General features: G+C 47.5%; 1 protein-coding gene across 1 annotated transcript in view; it reads left to right on the top strand.

Moving 5' to 3' along the window:
- MMUT (methylmalonyl-CoA mutase) overlaps positions 1–22517 on the top strand; it is an 80237-nt gene that overhangs the window by 42093 nt on the left and 15627 nt on the right. Inside the window, exons 10-11 of the mRNA XM_069728229.1 lie at positions 12572–12703; positions 17075–17222. Of these exons, the coding sequence (XP_069584330.1) occupies positions 12572–12703; positions 17075–17222 (280 nt within the window). The remainder of the gene's footprint in view (positions 1–12571; positions 12704–17074; positions 17223–22517) is intronic.

Genomic DNA, 22517 nt, shown 5'->3' with positions numbered 1-22517 from the left:
AATGGGGTTGGGACCATCAGTTGTGTCGATCAGAAGTCTGGTGGATACACAGCTGATAGTCCTACTGAATAGACTGTTTGAATTTGTATTATGGCAAGAAAAAAGCAGCTAAGTAAAAAAAAATGAGTGGCCATCATTACTTTAAGAAATGAAGGTCGGTGAGTCTGAAAAATTGGGAAAACTTTGAAAGTGTCCCCAAGTGCAGTTGCAAAAACCATCAAGCGTTACAAAGAAACTGGCTCACATGAGGACCGCCCCAGGAAAGGAAGACCAAGAGTCACCTCTGCTTCTGAGGATAAGTTTATCCGAGTCACCAGCCTCAGAAATCGCAGGTTAACAGCAGATCAGATTAGGTCAATGCCACACAGAGTTCTAGCAGCAGACACATCTCTACAACAACTGTTAAGAGGAGACTTTGTGCAGCAGGCCTTCATGGTAAAATAGCTGCTAGGAAACCACTGCTATGGACCGGCAACAAGCAGAAGAGCCTTGTTTGGGCTAAAGAACAGAAGGAATGGACATTAGACTAGTGGAAATCTGTGCTTTGGTCTGAGACCAAATTTGAGATCTTTGGTTCCAACCACCGTGTCTTTGTGCGATGCAGAAAAGGTGAACAGATGGACTCTACATGCCTGGTTCCCACTGTGAAGCATGGTGGAGGAGGTGTGATGGTGTGGGGGGGGGCTTTGCTGGTGACACTGTTGGGAATTTATTCAAAATTGAAGGCATACTGAACCAGCATGGCTACCACAGCATCTTGCAGCGGCATGCTACTCCATCCGGTTTGCGTTTAGTTGGACCATCATTTATTTTTCAACAGGACAATGAACCAAAACACACATCCAGGCTGTGTAAGGGCTATTTGACCAAGAAGGAGAGTGATGGGGTGCTACGCCAGATGACCTGGCCTCCACAGTCACCAGACCTGAACCCAATCGAGATGGTTTGGGGTGAGCTGGACCGCAGAGTGAAGGCAAAAGGGCCAACAAGTGCTAAGCATCTCTGGGAACTCCTTCAAGATTGTTGGAAGACCATTCCCGGTGACTACCTCTTGAAGCTCATCAAGAGAATGCCAAGAGTGTGCAAAGCAGTCATCAAAGCAAAAGGTGGCTACTTTGAAGAACCTAGAATATAAGACATGTTTTCAGTTGTTTCACACTTTTTGTTAAGTATATAATTCCACATGTGTTAATTCATAGTTTTGATGCCTTCAGTGTGAATGTACAATTTCTCCTTCGCCTCATTGGGGGACACAGACCGTGGGTGTATGCTGCTGCCACTAGGAGGCTGACACTAAGTGATACAAAAAAAGTTCACTCCTCCCCTGCAGTATACACCCTCCTGCTGGCTCTCAGCTAACCAGTTCTTGCTTAGTGTCCGTAGGAGGCACACGGACGGGTCTGCTATTCAGACCCAAAACTCTTTTTATTATTTTATTTTTAACTTTTACATTTTTGATTTTAGATTTTATTTTTTCCACGGACGAATGGGGCAACGGATCCTTTCAAGGTTCCGATCTCCCCGAACCATCAACAGGTGAGCATGGAGAGTGTTGCCTCTCCATATCCTCTTCTGCGACGTGGGATGCCAAGCCTGGGCTGATTCTTAGGGGCGACGGGTCCCTTCAAGGGCACTGATCTCTCCGCACCCTGAACGGACGAGCACATGGAGTGTCGCCTCCATGTACCCTCTTCCCCAGCCAGGCCTAATGCCGGACAATTGTCCTCGTCCACCCGGGGGCTGAACTCCGTGGATGTACAGAGGCACCTCTCTATGGCGTCCGAGCAGCCCCCACTGTCCCACCACTGTGAAAGCAGATAGCACAAGGAGGTTGACGGTTTCTCTCCACCTCCCTAACAAAGGGATGATGGATTGAGGTTTATCCGTGCACCGTCCACTCTGAAAAACCTGACCTGCAGCAGAACAGTAGAGTGCGCGCGCTTTCCTCAGCGCTGAATCCCAGTCATCCGCGGCGGCTCCATGCCGGGACGCGCACCGATGGTGAGTGGATCCAGTCAGCGGTGGGCCTCTGCAGCGGTATATTCACATGCTGACAGGCAGCCTCAGCCACTTCCCTCTGACCCACCTTCCTGAGGTAACGCTCCGGCCGGCTGCAAAAATTTAGCCCCCGGCTTCGCCCGATGTGTAGGCCGCACCAGAGTTTGCAGCCAAAGAAATAGGTCTACAAAACACCATAGATAAATTTCAATACCACCTTAAAGAAAGGAAACACAAGTTTTTTATCAGAGACCTGCAGGAGTTCCGGGACAATAAGGCATACCTAGTATCAAACCAGAAACCCTTTAGAACTCAGGAAACAGACATTTCTTCATCAGAGGCAGAGTTTTCCGACTCAGAGACAAGATTCAAAAATACAAGGGGGAAGACTTGGGGGAAGGGGAGGTACACGCGGAGGGAGGGGAGCCGGCAGGGGATCACCAAAAGGTGAGCATTTTTTAGACCTGGGCTATCCCCTCAGGAGCAGGTTCAACTCCCGGAACCCCATTTAAGAAACCAGATTATTAATTTGACATCGAGGCCTCTAACTAAGGAACAAATGGCGGTCCTAAGCAAGGGCATGTCATTTGTTCCTACTACTGATTTTGACAGCTTTGAGGCCATAAAAGACTTGAATCTTTTCGCTCGCCGGCTGAAGTGGAAAAAACACTTTATAAATGAGAATAAAAAACACTGTACTGAGTTGGGCATTGACGAGGATCTATTGGGTGACGTGAGACTGCTTTTCCATTTGGGGGATCCTAACCCTAACGACTTGGGGGAAGGCCCATTTACGGATTTAAAGAGTAAAAGCAGACGCATGCCACCTATAACCAGTGATCTGGGTGCGATTGATGTTTTTGTGAACTTAGTTTCTAAGGAGATAATGGAACTTGAGAGAAAAGAAAAAAAACACTTTCATAACCTTACGAAGGTAGAAATGAGAAGTCTCCGTGAGCTTGAGGATGACCACGAGAGAATCATAAAACCCTCAGATAAAGGGGGGAATGTGGTGGTGCTGGACGTTACCCAATATAGGGAGATGTGCTACTCTCTTCTCAATGTGGACACTGGCTATGAGAGACTCGAAGGTAACCCCACGACTGTGTTTCATAGAGAGCTGAAGGATTTGGTAATGGGGGCTTTTGAGAAAAAAGTGATAGACGCCAACGAAAGGGATTACTTGATACCCTCTCATCCCATGGTGGCTACTTTTTATTGCCTCCCTAAAGTCCATAAGGGCATTAATCCTTTGAAAGGGAGACCTATCGTCTCAGGGATTAATAGTCTAACACAAAAATTGGGTCTATATATCGATAAAATTCTGAGACCCTTTGTGATATCTCTGAGTTCATATATACGAGACACGACGGACCTTCTCCTAAAGCTTGACCAGATCACGTTGGATGAGGATATGAGACTATGTTCGATTGATGTTGAAGCTCTGTATTCATCAATACCTCATGACAAGGGGGTTATGGCTGTGGACTACTATCTGGGTACACGGGGACGGCAATACAATGAGCACAACAGATTTGTCATCCAGGCACTTGAGTTTTGTCTGACCAGAAACTACTTCCTATTTGATAGGAAATACTTCCACCAGCTCAGGGGTACAGCGATGGGGAGCCCCTGTGCTCCCTCGTACGCTAACTTGCTCCTGGGCTGGTGGGAGGAGAATGTGGTGTTCGGGGACACAACTGATTCGGGTGAGAGTAACATCATCCTCTGGCTAAGATATATAGATGACGTTTTCGTCATCTGGAAAGGGGATGAGGAGAGTTTTAAGACATTTGTCACGGGTCTTAACAACAATGACCTGGAACTGCAGTTTACTTCTGAATCACATGCACGCAGGCTACCCTTTCTGGATGTGGTGATTGAAAAAGGGGATGACGGGCAGCTACATACAAGTACGTATAGAAAACCTACTGCGTCCAACTCCCTCCTGAGATGGGAGTCTAACCATCCTTTCCCGCTAAGGAGGGGAATCCCGAAGGGACAGTACCTACGAATTAGGAGAAATTGCTCGAACCCCCTTACATTTAAGAAACAGGCGGATGACCTCAGGACACGTTTTCATGAACGAGGGTATCCCGATAATGTCCTTAGAGAAGCATTTATTTCAGCATCTTCAAGAGATAGGCAAGAGCTTCTTACCCCGGGTGAGAAGCGGGAGGAAAGTAACCCCACCAGATTCATCACAAAGTATACAAATGGGGCAAAAGATCTAAGAACAATCTTACAACGTCATTGGTCCATTTTACAGATGGACAATGACCTCAAAGATATGGTCACGGTTTCCCCACAGATTACTTTCAGAAGGGGACGTTCAATTAAAGACAGGGTAGTCCATAGCCATTTCACCCCTCCCTCTTCACAGGCACAAGGTTCCACCTGGCTTGGCGGACAAATGAAAGGATGCTATAGGTGTGGAAATTGCAAATATTGTGATTCTGTCAGTCAGGGCAAAGAGTTTGTTAGCAACGTGACAGGAAAGAGGTACGACATACGCCAGTTCATCAATTGTAAGACCAGGGGGGTGGTTTACAAAATGACGTGTGTGTGTGGAATGGAATACGTCGGGAAAACTAGTCGAGAATTTAGGAGGAGGGTGGGTGAACACCACAGAGACATTATAAATAAGAGAGATACCCCTATAGCAAACCATATTAATTGGCTACACAATGGCAATGTGAAAGGGATCAGATTCATAGGGATTGAGATCACAAAGAGGAGGTGACTGGGACAGACATATCCTCCAAAAAGAGTGCATGTGGATTTTTCGTCTACAAACTCAGAGCCCATTGGGCCTGAATGAACAACTAAACTTTTCTTCTTTCCTTTAGGCATAGTGGTCTGAGAGGGACTCTAGAGACAGGGACAGCCGCCGTCGAGTGGGGGCGCCACTGCGCAGGTCCTAGGGTGCCAACCTCCGCGTTAGGCAGGACTGCTACTAGTCAGGGGTCAACAGGGACAGCTGTGAGCGTACCTCAGCTTTTCTGTCCTTCCTTTTACTCTACTTGGAGGAAGGGTCCGTGGTGTCTCTCTTAGTTTTTCTTGTGGCCCTCATTGCCTTATTCTCGCTATTTTCGTTTTTTTGGTGTTTTTTTTCGTTTTTTCCTCTCCATCGCCAGTGCCCATCTGTTTTAGTTTTTAGTTTTCATCAATTGAGGTGATAAATAATATACGTGGATATACTAGTCTAGAAGTAGTTACATCTAAATGAACAATACGCGTGGATATGCCAGTTTGTTAGTTACACTTTAATGGCTGATAATCCCAGAAGTATATGGAGAATAGGGACCGCAAAAATCTGTACATTTTCCCGTTGTAAGGGACAACATCTAAAACTATATGCACTTTGACGCAGTTAGATCTTTTTTTTTTTTTTTATATATATTTTTCTGAGGGTGGGATGGCTTGGTTCTATTCCCCCTCTGTCTATCTGTAAGGTACCGGCACTGATCAGGTGATCATGCGTCACCATATGAGACGTGCGGGTCAAAGCCCCTAAGCGTGCGTTCCAGTAGCAGGAAACAGGACGAGCACCTGTATAATACGCACGGCTTGGAACTCAAGGGCAGCGCACGGTATGACATAGACTTTTTTACACATTATGCGCATGCTCGGAGAACCGGAAGTGACGTATCGGCGTCCGGAAACATGCGGGACGGTGAGGTGCATAGCGTCTATTTAAGACCGGCAAGAGCTTTAGATATTTAGCAATGCTCACCGATGTATGCTGCTAAGATGTCAGTACCCCCCTGATGAATATTGTTATGAAACGTTGGGAGACATCAGCTCTAAAAGGGATTGAGGGACGGAGTGCTACGTTGCACTTACCAAAGAGAAGGATCCCTGGCACTCTGAAAAAGGCACCGCTGGGAAGACCCGGTCCCATGGATGAGTATAAACCTTAACATACTTTGATATAAATCCATTCGATGCACGAAGTGAACATATACCTACCAGTATATTGAGAGGGGTATATATGTATTCCGGAAGCATCTATGGTTTAAAAACATGAGAGGTTTCTGTATTCCTCTGTTTATTTGTGGAGCTTGCGTTTTATGTGTAAACACCATATGCAATAATAAGTGACAGCAAGAGGATCCGCTGTGTTTGTTTTGGCATATGCCAGCATGTATATTGGTTTGTTGGTCTAAACCAGACGGACTTTGGTCACATTATTAAGTGAACTGTGGGGTGAAATTTACAGCACTCTTTCCGTGTTCAGGGAAGGGGTTGGAAAAAACGCCCCTAAGAGATAATAAGCAATAATAAAGGGGACTGATGTAGTATCTCCATTATCTGCTATACCCAGTAAAGGGCAAAAAATTTTCTCCCTGAGAAGAGGCATATGTGTGGTTTGCCAAGATTTTCTTACGGTTTTATGTTTTGCACTATGTTGTGAGCACCGGCACTTTGTAACCACGTGGTAATATAGTGATTTTAGCGTATTAAAATAAAAGCTATGTTTTAATAGTATTTTCTAACCAGCTGTAAACATCTGTAGACTATACGGGTTGTATTATAACATTGTCCTTCGCTGATAAAGAGTAGGCCGCATCCCGGAAGCCGCACCCGCACTATGGCGCGCTAAGGCGGCTCCGCCTGCTTTTCTGGCGCTTCTCGCCTGGCACGGGAACGCTCAATTTTCTCGGCCACCACAACGCCCCTCACTTCTACCGCTGGTATCGCTCCCGCCGGCTGCAGAAATTTAGTCCCCGGCTTGGGCCTATTCATGGAAGTCTCGAGGGTCCACCCACATCGTGTCTGTGGCTCCACTCCCCGAATTGGCGCTTCTCGCTCTCTGCGAGATTTTACCACCTCTGCAACTCCCGGTGGCCATCTTGGTCCACCCGGCCAGCTCACACAGGGGCGACGGTTTTTTGCATTAAAGGAGCACAACGAAGACAAGTATTCCCTGGTCTTAAAGGCGCACGACCAGTATTCCCTAGTCTTAAGGGCGCATGACCAGTATGCCCTGGTCTTAAAGGCGCATGACCAGTATGCCCTGGTCTTAAAGGCGCATGACCAGTATTCCCTAGTCTTAAAGGCACACGACCAGTATTCCCTGTTCTTAAAGGCGTATGACCAGTATTCACTGGTCTTAAGGGCACATGATCAATCTGAAGCCGGTCACCCTTAATGAGCTCAGGAGCCCTTCCCCCGCTGATCCCAGTTTATCCCATTGTACCTAGTTCCCCTCAGTGGACTTTGTCACTGACCGCAATCCAAGAGATTGAATCCAACCGTGAACCCTCTGTGGACCGATATACATGGGCCCTCTCCTACATGGGAGCCGTCGTCTAGCAGGGGCCGCAAGTATTCTAGAAATGTACAGGCATCTAGAAACGTACAGGCATCTAGAAAACGGAAGTTTCATTTCCTGCTCTCTCCCCAATGATTTTCTGAGAACAAGGCTCTGAATATGGATCGGATATTGCCTTGGATCTGGACTTGCCAGAGCTTTAGAAAAGGATGGACTCGCCTATTTATATCAACCAAATTGATGAGCGATTCACTGGACAGAAGCCTCTACGTGGGATGCCATACCTGGTCTGATTTTTAAGGCCATCAAGTCCTTTAAAGGGCACCGATCTCCCCACACCATCAACAGACGAGCACATGTAGTGTCGCCTCCATGTATCCTCTTCTGCATCCAGGCCTAATGCCAGACAATCTGCCATGTCCACCCGGGGACCTGAACTCTGTGGATGTACAGAGGCACCCTTTTTGGCGTCCGAGCACCCGCCTTTAAATCACCACTATTTAGCAGATGATGCAAGAATGCGGACGATCCCTCTATACTTCCCTGTTAAGAGGATGGTGGATCGAGGGTTTCTAATTTTCTACTCTGCACCGTCAAAAGAGAGCAGCGATGGCAAGAAACAGCTTTTTTTCCTGACCTGCTGGATGCAGCTGCGCATTCTGCCACTTGGCAGATTAACTGGGTAGAATCTCTTCTGGTATACCTACCAGTAGTCCTGCCTGATCTATCATCAATTAAAAATACCATGGACTGGCAGATAGCAAATCTGGTTCGTTACGTCTTGCAGCTTCGGGTTCAGCGCTCTACCCTTCCTTAGCCGCCGCATGGGTTGCTTGAGCAATAGTCTCCTGGTCGGAGACCCTAACTACTTTGATTCACACCAATAACCTTTTCCCGAAGACAGTACAGCTGGCCAATCAAATCTTCTGAGCTGGAGACTAGCAAAGGATCGTATGTTTCCTACAGACCCAACCAGCAGTGGAAGGGTTGTCCAGGACAGTCTAGATCTAAGGGATCTTGGTTCCAAAAAGGGGGAATGAAAAGTAAGACCGACCCTGGACCTCAAACTTCTAACAACCTTTGACGGGGTCTTCCTTCTTCGGATAGAGTTCCTCCACTCAGCCATTACTTCAACAGAAAATGGTGGAGTTCCTGGCATCCATCGACATTCGGGATCCTTACCCTCACATTACTATTTTTCCCCTCTTCAAAAATTCCTTCACTTTTCCATTCGTGAACAGCATTTTCAAGTCATGACCTTGCCCTTCGGCCTGGCTACCACACCCAGAGTATTTGCAAGGGTCATGGCGGTTGTCATGTTCTTCTTGCACCCTAGAATAGTGGTCGTCCTGCCCTATTTGGTCGACTTTCTAACCGCTTTTCCAGGACTACGCGGAGTCGTCTATATTATTATTATTATTATTATTATTATTATTTATTGTTATAGCGCTTTACATGTGAGGAGGGGTATACATAATAAAAACAAGTACAATAATCTTAAACAATACAAGTCATAACTGGTACAGGAGGAATGAGGACCCTGCCCGCGAAGGCTCACAATCTACAAGGGATGGGTGAGAATACAGTAGGTGAGGGTCTATATCACTTGCGATACCCTCTCACCTGGGCTGGCAGCTAAACTTAGACAAGTTTTCCTCATTTCCAGCCCAGCAGATCCTTTTTGAGGATGATCCTGCACTTCTTCCAGAAGGATGGTAATTCTCCCTCAGACAAGGTCGTGGCCCTTCAACAGGGAGCTTGCACACTTGATCACTTATCCCCTCATTTCATACGATTCGCTAGGAGGGTTCTGAGGAAAAAATGGTGACGACAATGGAAGCAGTTTCCTTCACTCCATTTGTTTTCAGCAAGTCAATCAGGCTTTGAGGGTAGTCTCTGAGCTCCTTCCTCATCCAGGGCCTTTCTCCCGGTTCAATGGTTATTAGTGACTACCGATGCCAGTCTTCTTCTCCCGATCATTACTCTGGGGATCCGAATGGTACGGCTAATCCTACAGCAGGTCCACTGCCTTCTGGCAGGTCACCCCATCCGAATTCAATTGGATAATGCCACGGCTGTGCCATACGTCAATCCTCTAGCACAGAGGTCCCCAACCTTTTTTGCCCCAGGGACCGGCTTTAAGCAAGACCAGTTTTCCATGGCCCGGTGGGGTGGGGGTGGGGCAGGGGTGGGGCTCTGGTCATATGGGGGTGGAGTTATGGAGGGGTGGAGCTTAGTGCATACTTATCATGTAATTATGACATTTATAATGAGAATTTGATTCACACATTCTCACACACACATTCTCACACACACATTCTCACACACACATTCTCACACACACACACACACACATTCTCACACACACATTCACACACACACTCACACATTCACATTCTCACACACACACACACACACACATTCACACACACACACACATTCACACACACACATTCACACACCCCTCTCACCTCTCCTCGCACTCTACCACAGCATCTCATTGCCTTCCTCTGACACAGCCGGCCGCTGAATGATGACGTCATCCAGCGGCGCGTCTGTGTGAGAGGAAGCAGGGAGACAGATCGCTGGGCAGCGGAGCTGCACGGATTTCTCCCTGCCTGCCGCAGCCACCCTGCAGGGGCTCCCCTCCACACATTGGGATCCGGCGCTCTGCAGCTTCTCAGTGCCGGCTGTCAGCTTGACAGTCGGCACAGAGAACAGCTGACTCCCTGACCGGGGACGGCAGAATGCAGCCGCCGGAGGGAGACACTGCGGACCGCCGAATGAGGCGGCCCGACTGCGCCCCTCCCTGCCGGCTGCACCCGAGGCAAATGCCCCGGCTGCCCCCCCCCTAGATACGCCACTGGGCGTGTCAGTGAGGAGAGCCTGCCGCCCCACCCCATCAGGAACACACCATGCTGCGCAGGAGGGCTGCCCCCTCGTCCTGCATAATGTTTTCTGCCGGGAACTGCGAGCTGTCACAGAGCGTGCTCTGACCAGGCGCAGGGCCGCGAAGCTAGCTGTCAGCGGCGCCGCGGACCGGCTGAAAAACCTCAACGGCCCGGTCCTGGTCCGCGGACCGGCGGTTGGGGACCTCTGCTCTAGCAGGTACCCACGGTCAGGCGCCATGGCCGAGGTACCTCACATTCTCTGATGGGCCGAGGTCTCACATTCGGTGATCTCGGCAGTACATATTCCTGGAGTAGAACTCTGGGCGGCAGACATATTCAGCCGTCAGGGTTTTCTCCTGAAGTGAGTGGGAACTTCACCCGGAAGTCTTCCATCAGATCTGTCTTCGCTGGAGCTCTCCAGTTGTAGATTGAATGGCGCCCAGACTGAACGCCAATGTACTCGAGTGCATGGTTCGTCCTCGAGATCCAAGAACCTTCGCAGTGCGTGCTCTGTTCCTCTATGGTACCAGTTTCCATAACCCCTCTTCCACTACTACCAAAAGCCTTTCGGAAGCAGAAAGGGCCCCAATGATCCTCGGAGATCCGCAATGACCACGTCCATTTTTTTTGTTTGCGTAGCTAGTATCTTTCCGTCTTATTGCAACAAAACTGCAAGTAGGGACTTTCTCACAGGGAGTTTCCGCATGTAGTTCTTCTCAATCGCATACCGTTAGATCTTTGGGACCTTAATGGTCCTGTGAGTCTTACAGTAGACTCCTTTTGATCCAGACAGATTTTTCTATCAGGGAAGGCCGCCCTTTTTACTCTTCGATCTTGTCATCCTGATGAGTCTTCAGAGCTTGCCGCTCTGCTCTTTCAGACTTTTTTCCTTATTACCATCAAGGCAAGGTTGTCCTCAGGCCATCCCCTTCTCTTGTTACCAAGGTGGTATTGTATTCCCACAGTTACAGGGGCATCGTCCTTCCCTCATCTCTTTCGGCTGCAGTCCGCAACACGGAATGATTTCCCCATAATCTGGACGAAGTGAGTACTCAGAGTAGGTACATATCGAGGACGGCATCCTTCCGAAGATTGGACACTTTATTTGGGCTTCCTGACTGTAGGAAGAAGGCATCCTGACGGTTACAGGAAGGGTTTAGCCGTTTCATCGGCCATGTTAGCCTGGTGGATTCGTTTCACCGTCCAGGAGTCCTTCCGTGCTAGATGTCAGCCTTTCTCCCTGTCTATCAAGGGATCTAGGCACCAGACGTCGGCAAGCACGCCTGCAAGCTTGCGGATTCGTCCAGTCCGCATGCATTCTTGAAGCACTATAATCCCCACACTTCCACAGATGTGAGTCTGGGCAGGCGGACTCTACAGGCCACGGTGGCGCACTTGTAAGTAGCGGTTACACAGGGCCTGATCTGATGTTGACCCCACCCAGGGACTGCTTTGGGACGTCCCACGGTCTGTGTCCCCCAATGAGGCGAAGGAGAAATAGGGATTTTTGTGTACTCACCGTAAAATCCTTTTCTCCGAGCCATTCATTGGGGGACACAGCTCCCACCCTGTTATTAGCTTGTGCTTGTTTTATAATTTGACATGCTATACTCTCATATATAATATGACATGCTATACGCTCATAGGTTGTTATTGATCTACTGCTTTTGCACTGAACTGGTTAGCTGAGAGCCAGCAGGAGGGAGCTAACTTTTTTTGTATCACTTAGTGTCAGCCTCCTAGTGGCAGCAGCATACACCCCACGGTCTGTGTCACCCAATGAATGGCTTGGAGAAAAGGATTTTACGGTGAGTACACAAAAATCCCTATTTTCATAGTCATGAAAATCCAGAAGAATCTTTAAATGAGAAGGTGTATCTAAACTTTTGGTCTGTACTGTGTATGCCTTAAAATTAGAGAATGGAAGGGTGATTATGCAGGGGGAACAAATCTTGGAGGTTTTTAGGGGGTTCTATAGTAAGTTATACTTCTCACAGGTGCAGCAGGTGGAAGGGGAGATGGATCGGTTTCTGGTGAAGGTAAAATTACCTAAATTGAGCACTGAAGATAGAGAATGGTTGGATGAGCCGCTTTTAGCGGAGGAATTGAGAGAGGCTTTGGCTTCCATGGCGGGGAGAGAGCTTCGGGGGCTGACGGCATCCCAGCTATACAAAAACCTCAATGAGGATCTGATGACTAAGCTGCTAGGGGTATTTAATGAGTCGTTGGAGAGGGGAGTATTGCCTGCATCTATGAGGGAGGCCATTATTGTGGTCATTCCTAAAGCTGAAAAGGATTCGCAGCTGCCGGAGTCATATAGACCAGTATGTCTTTGGATATTGATATTGTGCTTCGTACTGGTTCACTCTTCCCTTTACTATGTCCTGTACTATGTTCCTCCTAGGTGCACTGTGGGAGAAATCACAGACGCTATGAAGAAGGTGTTCGGTGAGCACAAAGCCAGCGATAGAATGGTGAGCGGAGCGTATCGCCAGGAGTACGGGGAGAGTGAAGAGATTGCCTTTACTCTCAAGAGGTAAATCCATAGAAAAAAGCACATTGTCTTGATATTAAAGGCGGAGTGTGAACCTTCTTCAGGGTCAGACACATCGTTATTGAGGTAGATACATTTCTGCCACCAGTAGTGCCTTGCCGCCTTTTTTTTTCTCCTTATGTTGTAGGCCCCTTACATTTTTTAGCATTTTGATAAAGGTTATACTAAGTATATGCACATTGTCAAAGTTATCGGGATGCAGCTCTGGAGAGTTAATGACAAGTTCAGCTCTGCTACTTCTCTAAACAGTTGTAGGTTGTTTTTCTAGCCGCACAATTGCATGCTTCCACATGGTGTTAGGCTGGTCTCACATTTGCGTTTTTTGCCCCTGCCTTTTAGCGCAAAAAAAAAAACGCATGCGTTTTTTTTCCTATACTTAACATTAAAAACGCATACTTTTTTTGCATGCATTTTGCCGTGTTTTACGACGCATGCTTTTTTTTTATACTTGCGTTTTGTTGCGGAAATGCAACATGTAGTAATTTCTAGAGGCGTTTTTTTTGCTGCAAAAAAATGTATTGCTGTCTATGTAAATGCATGCGTTTTTAAGCACATGCGTTTGGTTGCGTTTAAAAACGCATGCGTTTTCATAGAAAAAAACAAGAAAACACTGATAAGCCACCCCACACCATAAAGGTGATAAAGGTATCCTAACCCTAGGGATCCTAACCCTAACCCTAGGGATCCTAACCCTACCCCTAACCCTAGGGATCCTAACCCTAACTCTACCCCTAACCCTACCCCTAACCCTACCCCTAACCCTAACCCTAGGGATCCTAACCCTACCCCTAACCCTAGGGATCCTAACCCTAACCCTAACTTTACCCCTAACCCTAGGGATCCTAACCCTAACCCTAGGGATCCTAACCCTAACTCTACCCCTAACCCTAGGGATCCTAACACTAACCCTAGCTATTTCTGTTTATAGTGGGTTTTCTAGTTGATTTTGATGATTGGCAGCTGTCACACACTTCTCAGCATGCGTTTAAAAAACGCAAACGCAGGAAAAAACGCATGTAAACGCGTCAAAACGCCGCGTTTTTTTCCACATGCAAAAACGCAGCGTTTGCACGCGTTTACATGCGTTTTTTTCACCACCTGCGTTTGCGTTTTAAACGCTGCGTTTTTAAACGCAAATGTGAAACTAGCCTTACCTGGCTTCATTAAATAACCAGTTCAGCTCTGCTACATGTACCAGAATAGCAGTGCTGAGTTTGTTGGGCAACACTTTGGGGCCTGTGTTATTCTTGGGTTGTGATAACCTCGGTGTGTTATTACTTAATGTGGGTCAATCTAGTTCAGTAGCAGCAAATTGTACCCGAGCACACTGAAGATTTGGGTACAAATCTGTCTCTTGTACAGATGTAGCAGAGCTGAGCGTCGTGTTTGCAGTGTTAATCACTGAGCACAGCTCTGTTGTGGCCACGCGGTGTCCAACCTGCTGTACTGAGGCCGCTCTGATCTGACGGATACAGAAGAGCGCACACGACATCAGGGATGTTCTTCCACTTTTCACAAATTACATCTTTTTCTCTCCCCGACTGTCTCTTTTCTATGTCTATCGATCTCTCTCTTGTACTCACTTTTGGTCTCTTTGTCGTTCTCTTTCAGTCTGATTCATCTTTCCGTCTCTCATTTGTATCTGTCTCTTTCACGGTCTCACATTTCTGTCTCTCTTGCATCTGTCTGTGTATTATTATGTTTCTCTGTCTGTTACTCTCTCTCTTTCTTTGTCCCAGGCCATTCTCACTTATTGTCTCTCTCCTGCACACTCTTATTAGGGTACCGTCACACAGTGCCATTTTGATCGCTACGACGGTACGATTCGTGACGTTCCAGCGATATCGTTACGATATCGCTGTGTCTGACTCGAAGCAGCGATCAGGGATCCTGCTGCGAATCGTACGTCGTAGCAGATCGTTTGGAACTTTCTTTCGTCGCTGGATCTCCCGCTGTCATCGCTGGATCGGTGTGTGTGACACCGATCTAGCGATGCGTTCGCTTGTAACCAGTGTAAACATCGGGTTACTAAGCGCAGGGCCACGCTTAGTAACCCGATGTTTACCCTGGTTACCAGCGTAAATGTAAAAAAAAAAAAAAAAAAGTACATACTTACATTCCGGTGTCCGTCAGGTCCCTTGCCGTCTGCTTCCCGCACTGACTGACTGCCGGCCGTAAAGTGAAAGCAGAGCACAGCGGTGACGTCACCGCTGTGCTGTGCTTTCACTTTACGGCCGGCAGTCAGTGAGTGCGGGAAGCAGACAGCAAGGGACAGACACCGGAATGTAAGTATGTGCTGTTTGTTTTTTTTTACGCTGGTAACCAGGGTAAACATCGGGTTACTAAGCGCGGTCCTGCGCTTAGTAACCCGATGTTTACCCTGGTTACCCGGGGACCTCGGCATCGTTGGTCGCTGGAGAGCTGTCTGTGTGACAGCTCTCCAGCGACCACACTACGACTTACCTACGATCACGGCCAGGTCGTATCGCTGGTTGTGATCGTAGGTAAATCGTATAGTGTGACGGTACCCTTACACTCCGTTACACAATCTTATACTAACAGTCTGTGTCCTTCCCTCACTCTCTTGCTCACCCTCTCTCTCTCATTAGCGCTCTGTCTTTGCATCTCATGGTCTTGCAGGCACTTTACCTTTCTCTTTCATGTAGGTGCCCTGCCTCTCTCTGGGTAAATAGCTCAGTCTCTCACTTTAGTCCAGGCACTCTGCATTTTTCTCTAGTTGGCATGGGTATTCTCCCTCTCTCTTTCTCTTGTTGGCACGGACATGCGTTCACCCTCTCCTTCGCTCTATCGCACAAGCGTTCTGCCTCCCTCTCTCTTTGTCACAGACATTCTGCCTCCCTCTCTCTTTGGCACAAGCATTCTGCTTCCCTCTCTCTTTGGCACAGGCATTCTGCCTCCCTCTCTCTTTGGCACAGGCATTCTGCCTCCCTCTCTCTTTGGCACAGGCATTCTGCCTCCCTATCTCTTTGGCACAGGCATTCTGCTTCCCTCTGTCTTTGGCACAAGCGTTCTGCATCCCTCTTTGGCACAAGCATTCTGACTCCCTCTCTCTTTGGCACAAGCGTTCTGCCTCCCTCTCTTTGGCGCAAGCGTTCTGCCTCCCTCTCTCTTTGGCGCAAGCGTTCTGCCTCCCTCTCTCTTTGGCGCAAGCGTTCTGCCTCCCTCTCTCTTTGGCACAGGCGTTCTGCCTCCCCCTCTCTTTGGCACAAGCATTCTGCCTCCCTCTCTCTTTGGCTCAAGCATTCTGCCTCCCTCTCTCTTTGGCACAAGCGTTCTGCCTCCCTCTCTCTTTGGCACAGGCATGCTGCCTCCCTCTCTCTTTGGCACAGGTGTTCTGCCTCCCCCTCTCTTTGGCACAGGCTTTCTGCCTCCCTCTCTCTTTGGCACAAGCGTTCTGCCTCCCTCTCTCTTTGGCACAGGTGTTCTGCCTCCCTCTCTCTTTGGCACAGGTATTTGCCTCCCCCTCTCTTTGGTACAGGCTTTCTGCCTCCCTCTCTCTTTGGCACTGGTGTTCTGCCTCCCTCTCTTTAGCACAGGCGTTCTACCTCCCTCTCTTTGGCACAGCCATTCTACTTCCTTTTCTCTTTTTGTCACAAGCGTTCTGTTCCCTCTCTCTTTGGCACAAGCGTTCTGCCTTTCTCTCTTTGGCACAGGCGTTCTGCCTCGTTCTTTCTTTGGCACAAGCGTTCTGCCTCCCCCTCTCTTTGGAACAAGCGTTCTGCCTCCCTCTCTCTTTGGCTCAAGCGTTCTGCCTCCCTCTCTCTTTGGCTCAAGCGTTCTGCCTCCCTCTCTCTTTGGCACAAGCGTTCTGCCTCCCTCTCTTTGGCACAAGCGTTCTGCCTCCCTCTCTCTTTGGCACAAGCGTTCTGCCTCCCTCTCTCTTTGGCGCAAGCGTTCTGCCTCCCTCTCTCTTTGGCGCAAGCGTTCTGCCTCCCTCTTTCTTTGGCGCAAGCGTTCTGCCTCCCTCTCTCTTTGACACAAGCGTTCTGCCTCCCTCTCTCTTTGACACAAGCGTTCTGCCTCCCTCTCTCTTTGGCACAAGCGTTCTGCCTCCCTCTCTCTTTGGCACAAGCGTTCTGCCTCCCTCTGTCGTTGGCACAGGTGTTCTACCTCCCTCTCTCTTTGGCACAGGTGTTCTCCACATCGTCCAGCAAGATCTTGATTCCAGGTGCTCACCTACCTCTTTTCTTCGAGCTCAATGTCTTCCGCATACTCTGTTTTCAGGAAGCCCGACACAACGCACACTTCCCTATAAGCGGTCGTCCTCTTTTTGTTATGTCTGCAGTGTGACGCTTCTGCTGATGGTAAGATGTGTGGGATCATTTATTGCAGAGTTCAGAGCTTTATGGAAAGAGAAGGACGAAGACCTCGTTTGCTTGTCGCCAAAATGGGTCAAGACGGCCATGATAGGGGAGCAAAGGTGATCGCCACGGGGTTCGCTGACCTCGGCTTTGATGTGGATATCGGACCCCTTTTCCAGGTGACATGTTATAGTTAATACTAAATACCATTGCTACTTGCTTTATCCTCCTGACTTGCCCGCTATATTACCTTTTCCCATGTGGTGTCGCACAATCTCCACTATTCGGGAGCAGTGAATATTCACAGTGTTAGCTGCTGCCGCCAGCTCGTGACTCTTGTGACCCGCCGCTGCATCCCTCATCCACAACCAGACTATAAGATAACTTACATCTGGACTATAAGGCGCACCCCCCATTTTGGGGGAAGAAAGTGCGTCTTATAGTCTGAAAAATATGGTGTGTGTGAAAATATATAAGAGACAAGCCCCCCAGGTATTCACCAAACCTTCAATATAAATCCAGAGATTGGAGGCAGCACACCTTCAAGTGAAAAAGCTTATGAATGTGTGCTGCCTCCAATCTCTGGATATATAAATATATATAGTACAGACCAAAAGTTTGGACTCACCTTCTCATTTCAAGATTTTTCTGTATTTTCATGACTATGAAAATTGTAAATTCACACTGAAGGCATCAAAACTATGAATTAACACATGTGGAATTGTATACTTAACAAGAAGGTGTGAAACAACTGAAAATATGTCTTATATTCTAGGTTCTTTAAAGTAGCCACCTTTTGCTTTGATGACTGCTTTGCACACTCTTGGCATTCTCTTGATGAGCTTCAAGAGGTAGTCACCGGGAATGGTCTTTCAACAATCTTGAAGGAATTCCCAGAGATGCTTAGCACTTGTTGGCCCTTTTTGTTGTGAATTCTGTTGTCGGGCTCCCTCCTGTGGTCATGAATGGTACTTCGGCTGGTTCTGTCCATGGACTTCCTCTGGTGGGTGTTTCTGAGTTTCCTTCCACAGGTGACGAGGTTAATGCGTTAGCTGCTGCTCTATTTAACTCCACTTAGATCTTTGCTCCAGGCCACCTGTCAATGTTCCAGTATTGGTCTAGTTCACTCCTGGATCGTTCTAGTGACCTGTCTTCCCAGCAGAAGCTAAGTTCCAGCTTGTATTTCTTTGGTTTGCTATTTTTCTGTCCAGCTTGCTATTATTATTGTTGTCTTGCTTGCTGGAAGCTCTGGGACGCAGAGGGAGCGCCTACGCACCGTGAGTCGGTGCGGAGGCTCTTTTTGCGCCCTCTGCGTGGTCTTTTTGTAGGTTTTTGTGCTGACCGCAAAGTAACCTTTCCTATCCTCGGTCTGTTCAGTAAAGTCGGGCCTCACTTTGCTAAATATATTTCATCTCTGTGTTTGTATTTTCATCTTTACTCACAGTCATTATATGTGGGGGGCTGCCTTTTCCTTTGGGGAATTTCTCTGAGGCAAGGTAGGCTTTATTTTTCTATCTTCAGGGCTAGCTAGTTTCTTAGGCTGTGCCGAGTTGCATAGGGAGCGTTAGGCGCAATCCACGGCTATTTCTAGTGTGTTTGATAGGATTAGGGATTGCGGTCAGCAGAGTTCCCACGTCCCAGAGCTCGTCCTTTATTATCAGTAACTATCAGGTCATTCCGTGTGCTCTTTACCACCAGGTCCATTGTTGTCCTGACCACCAGGTCATAACACTTTTTGCCTTCACTCTGCGATCCAGCTCACCCCAAACCATCTCGACTGGGTTCAGGTCTGGTGACTGTGGAGGCCAGGTCATCTGGCGTAGGACCCCATCACTCTCCTTCTTGGTCGAATAGCCCCTACACAGCCTGAAGGTGTGTTTGGGGTCATTGTCCTGTTGAAAAATAAATGATGGTCCAACTAAACGCAAAGCGAAAGGAATAGCATGCCACTGCAAGATGCTGTGGTAGCCATGCTGGTTCAGTATGCCTTCAATTTTGAATAAATCCCCAACAGTGTCACCAGCAAAGCACCCCCACACCATCACCTCCTCCTCCATGCTTCATGGTGGGAACCAGGCATGTAGAGTCCATCCGTTCACCTTTTCTGCGTCACACAAAGACACGGTGGTTGGAACCAAAGATCTCAAATTTGGACTCATTAAACCAAAGCACAGATTTCCACTCGTCTAATGTGCATTCCTTGTGTTCTTTAGCCCAAACAAGTCTCTTCTGCTTGTTGCCTGTCCTTAGCAGTGGTTTCCTAGCAGTTATTTTTCCATGAAGGACTGCTGCACAAAGTCTCCTCTTAACAGTTGTTGTAGAGATGTTTCTGCTGCTAGAATTCTGTGTGACATTGACCTGGTCTCTAATCTGAGCTGCTGTTAACCTGCGATTTCTGAGGCTGGTGACTCAGATAAACTTATCCTCAGAAGCAGAGGTGACTCTTGGTCTTCCTTTCCTGGGACGGTCCTCATGTGAGCCAGTTTCTTTGTAGTGCTTGATGGTTTTTGCAACTGCACTTGGGGACACTTTCAAACTTTTCCCAAGTTTTCGGACTGACTGACCTTCATTTCTTAAAGTAATGATGGCCACTTGTTTTTCTTTACTTAGAATTTGTATTATGGCAAGACAAAAGCAGCTAACAGTCTATTCAGTAGGACTATCAGCTGTGTATCCACCAGACTTCTGCACAACACAACTGATGGTCCCAACCCCATTTATATGGCAAGAAATCCCACTTATTAAACCTGACAGGGCACACCTGTGAAGTGAAAACCATTCCTGGTGACTACCTCTTGAAGCTCGTATCCAACAAATGTGTTAGACCGCACCCAATACTGACACCGTCTCCATGGACATCAGGGCGCTCATCCACACCAGGGGGTCCGTCCCAGCACAAGAGTCCACAATCAAAATATAGAAAGGACAGCGCCACACCAGGAAGTGACAGATGGTAACCTTCTTTATTCTGCCTCCTGCGGCGACGTTTCGGTCCGTGGACCTTTTTCAAGCACAGTACAATCACAATTTAACCACCATTTTATACCATTAGACACACCCACATGGTTAAACCACAACCAATGGGAGTACCCTGACATCATAGAAGAAAAAAAAAAAAAACAATATTACAAACATCATACAAAACAATAAAAACAGTATACAATGCGAAACAACCCATAATCAACCTCCCCATACACAGGAAAATCCCCCTTGATCGCTCCCTATAACATTAAACACTCCATAGATTAGATCTAAACACTCCCGGCTACATGGATGTAAACATACCACCCCATCCAATAGAAGACATGCATCGGTGGTTGCCATGGCTCCATAGGTGTGCCCAGGGTAAGCTCTGCTCAATCAGAAAACAGCGCCGGCCACATGTGACTGCACCGTACCTGACATGCAGCGCCCATCCCCGCACAGACTCACGGGCCCCACCACCATTGCGCATGTCCTAACGGCAGATCCGCCCACCAACATCCCACTCCAGGGTTTCTGTGTGCATCAACGGAATCCACTTATGAGCGCTATATTACCAACGCCCAGTACTGCGCAGGTCCGGGTAACCCCCCCACTGCGCATGACCCTACATGGCAGCCGAACAGCATAGTCTCCAATAGGCACTTCAGTGCACATGTCCGCGGCGTAACAGCTATAGTCCAGCTGTATATATAAATCCTCTTATGTCTCTTCAGGATATGGTAATGCACATATCATAGCGCGTCCATGTAAGGTCCATAATCCATGTGTAAATTGCAGAGGAGTAACGCCACCAGGACCATATGTAAATGCCAACCATAAATGTCAAATGGATAGAGTAGGTATGTTGCCGGATATCCTAATGACCAAGGTACTCAAAGGCATCCTCTCAATCCTTGGACCCTGTAATGATAGATTAGAAAAGAGAGACCTGTTCCGATCGCATAATGTGCATAGTCCTCACATATACAGTTCTATGGGTCACCATATGGACAGCGAAGCCTATTACAATTCACCATAGGTATAGTGCTTACAAAATATTTGATTAAACTCCTATTCTAACAAAGAACACAAACTCACCCCAAGGGGTCATAGAGAGTTTACATTTGAACAGGGAACAATTAGTACCAGGGATTTCCAGCCCGTCTCCCATACTGGCACTTGCCCAGCCTCAAGTTGCTTAGCATTTGCAATCTGCCGAGGGCAGGCACATTCAGCCTAGAGTGGCCATTTGCACATATTCACAATAGCACACCTCTTATCATAGAGAAGTGTGGGCATACCCGCTATCACATATAGTATGGGAAAATGGAGGGATACAATAATGGGAAATATTGAATCACATATAGCATACAATAATAAAAACAGTGGTTAAAAACAATACACCAATGAGGAACCACAATTGACCCAAAGGATGCTAAAGAAAAATACTCTGCTGGTACTCAATATTCATGCCCCTTGGAGATAATGTATCGAGTTCAAATATCCATTTTAACTCTTTCTTTTTCAAGAGAGAAACCCGATCCCCACCACGTCTGAGCACAGGAACATCATCTATAATTCTGTATCTAAGCTGATTGACCGAGTGTCCCATATCATGGAAGTGCCTAGGTACCGGAAGTTCAACACGTCGAGTTATTATAGTGCTTTTATGTTTGCTGATCCTAGCCCTGACCTCCACTGTGGTCTCCCCTACATAGTAGAGGCCACATGGACAGCTCAGAACATAGACCGCAAAACTACTTTTACAGGTATAGCGTTTCCGTATCTCATACTTCCTGCCCGTATGGGGGTCATGAAAGGAAGCCCCCTTCACCATGTTATTACAACACGCACAATTCAGACATGGAAAATTACCCAGGCTCGGACGGCCAAACGTGGTCTGTAACTCCCTTTTCGAGCTGCCAATATCTGACACCACCAACTCATCCTTTAAATTTCTATTTCTCCTATAGGAGAGCAACGGATGCAATTGGAACTCCTGAATGTTGGCATGACCACGACTCAATAGTGGCCAGTGTCTTCTTATGACACCTGAAATGTGGTTGCTAAGACCATTGTACTCCGTAACGAACGGAATCCTCTTATCCATTAAAGCTCTCACCCTGGGACCAAGGAGTTCAACACGTTCTTTAGATAAAGCTTTAGCCTTAAACCCAGCCAAATCAGTCCCAGGATACCCTCTTGCAAGGAATTTGAGGCACATCTCATCCAGTCTTTTATCCACTAAAGTATCATTTGAGACAATTCTTCTCACCCGAAGCAACTGGCTCCACAGCAGGGACTCCACTATACGGCGTGGATGTTCACTGGAGAAGTGCAATAAATTATTCCTGTCCGTATGTTTGACAAATAAATCGGTATGTAGGAGACCATCAGACTTATAGACACAAGTGTCCAGAAATTGCATCTTGGACTGTGAACAGTCCATAGTGAAACCCAACCCAGGGTAAATTATTATTATTATTTATTTATATAGCACCATTGATTCC

Source organism: Ranitomeya imitator, chromosome 5 (assembly GCF_032444005.1).
Source record: "Ranitomeya imitator isolate aRanImi1 chromosome 5, aRanImi1.pri, whole genome shotgun sequence".
NCBI lineage: Eukaryota > Metazoa > Chordata > Amphibia > Anura > Dendrobatidae > Ranitomeya > Ranitomeya imitator.
The sequence above is the reverse complement of the archived record's forward strand: the minus strand, read 5'-3'. Positions and strand labels throughout refer to the sequence as shown.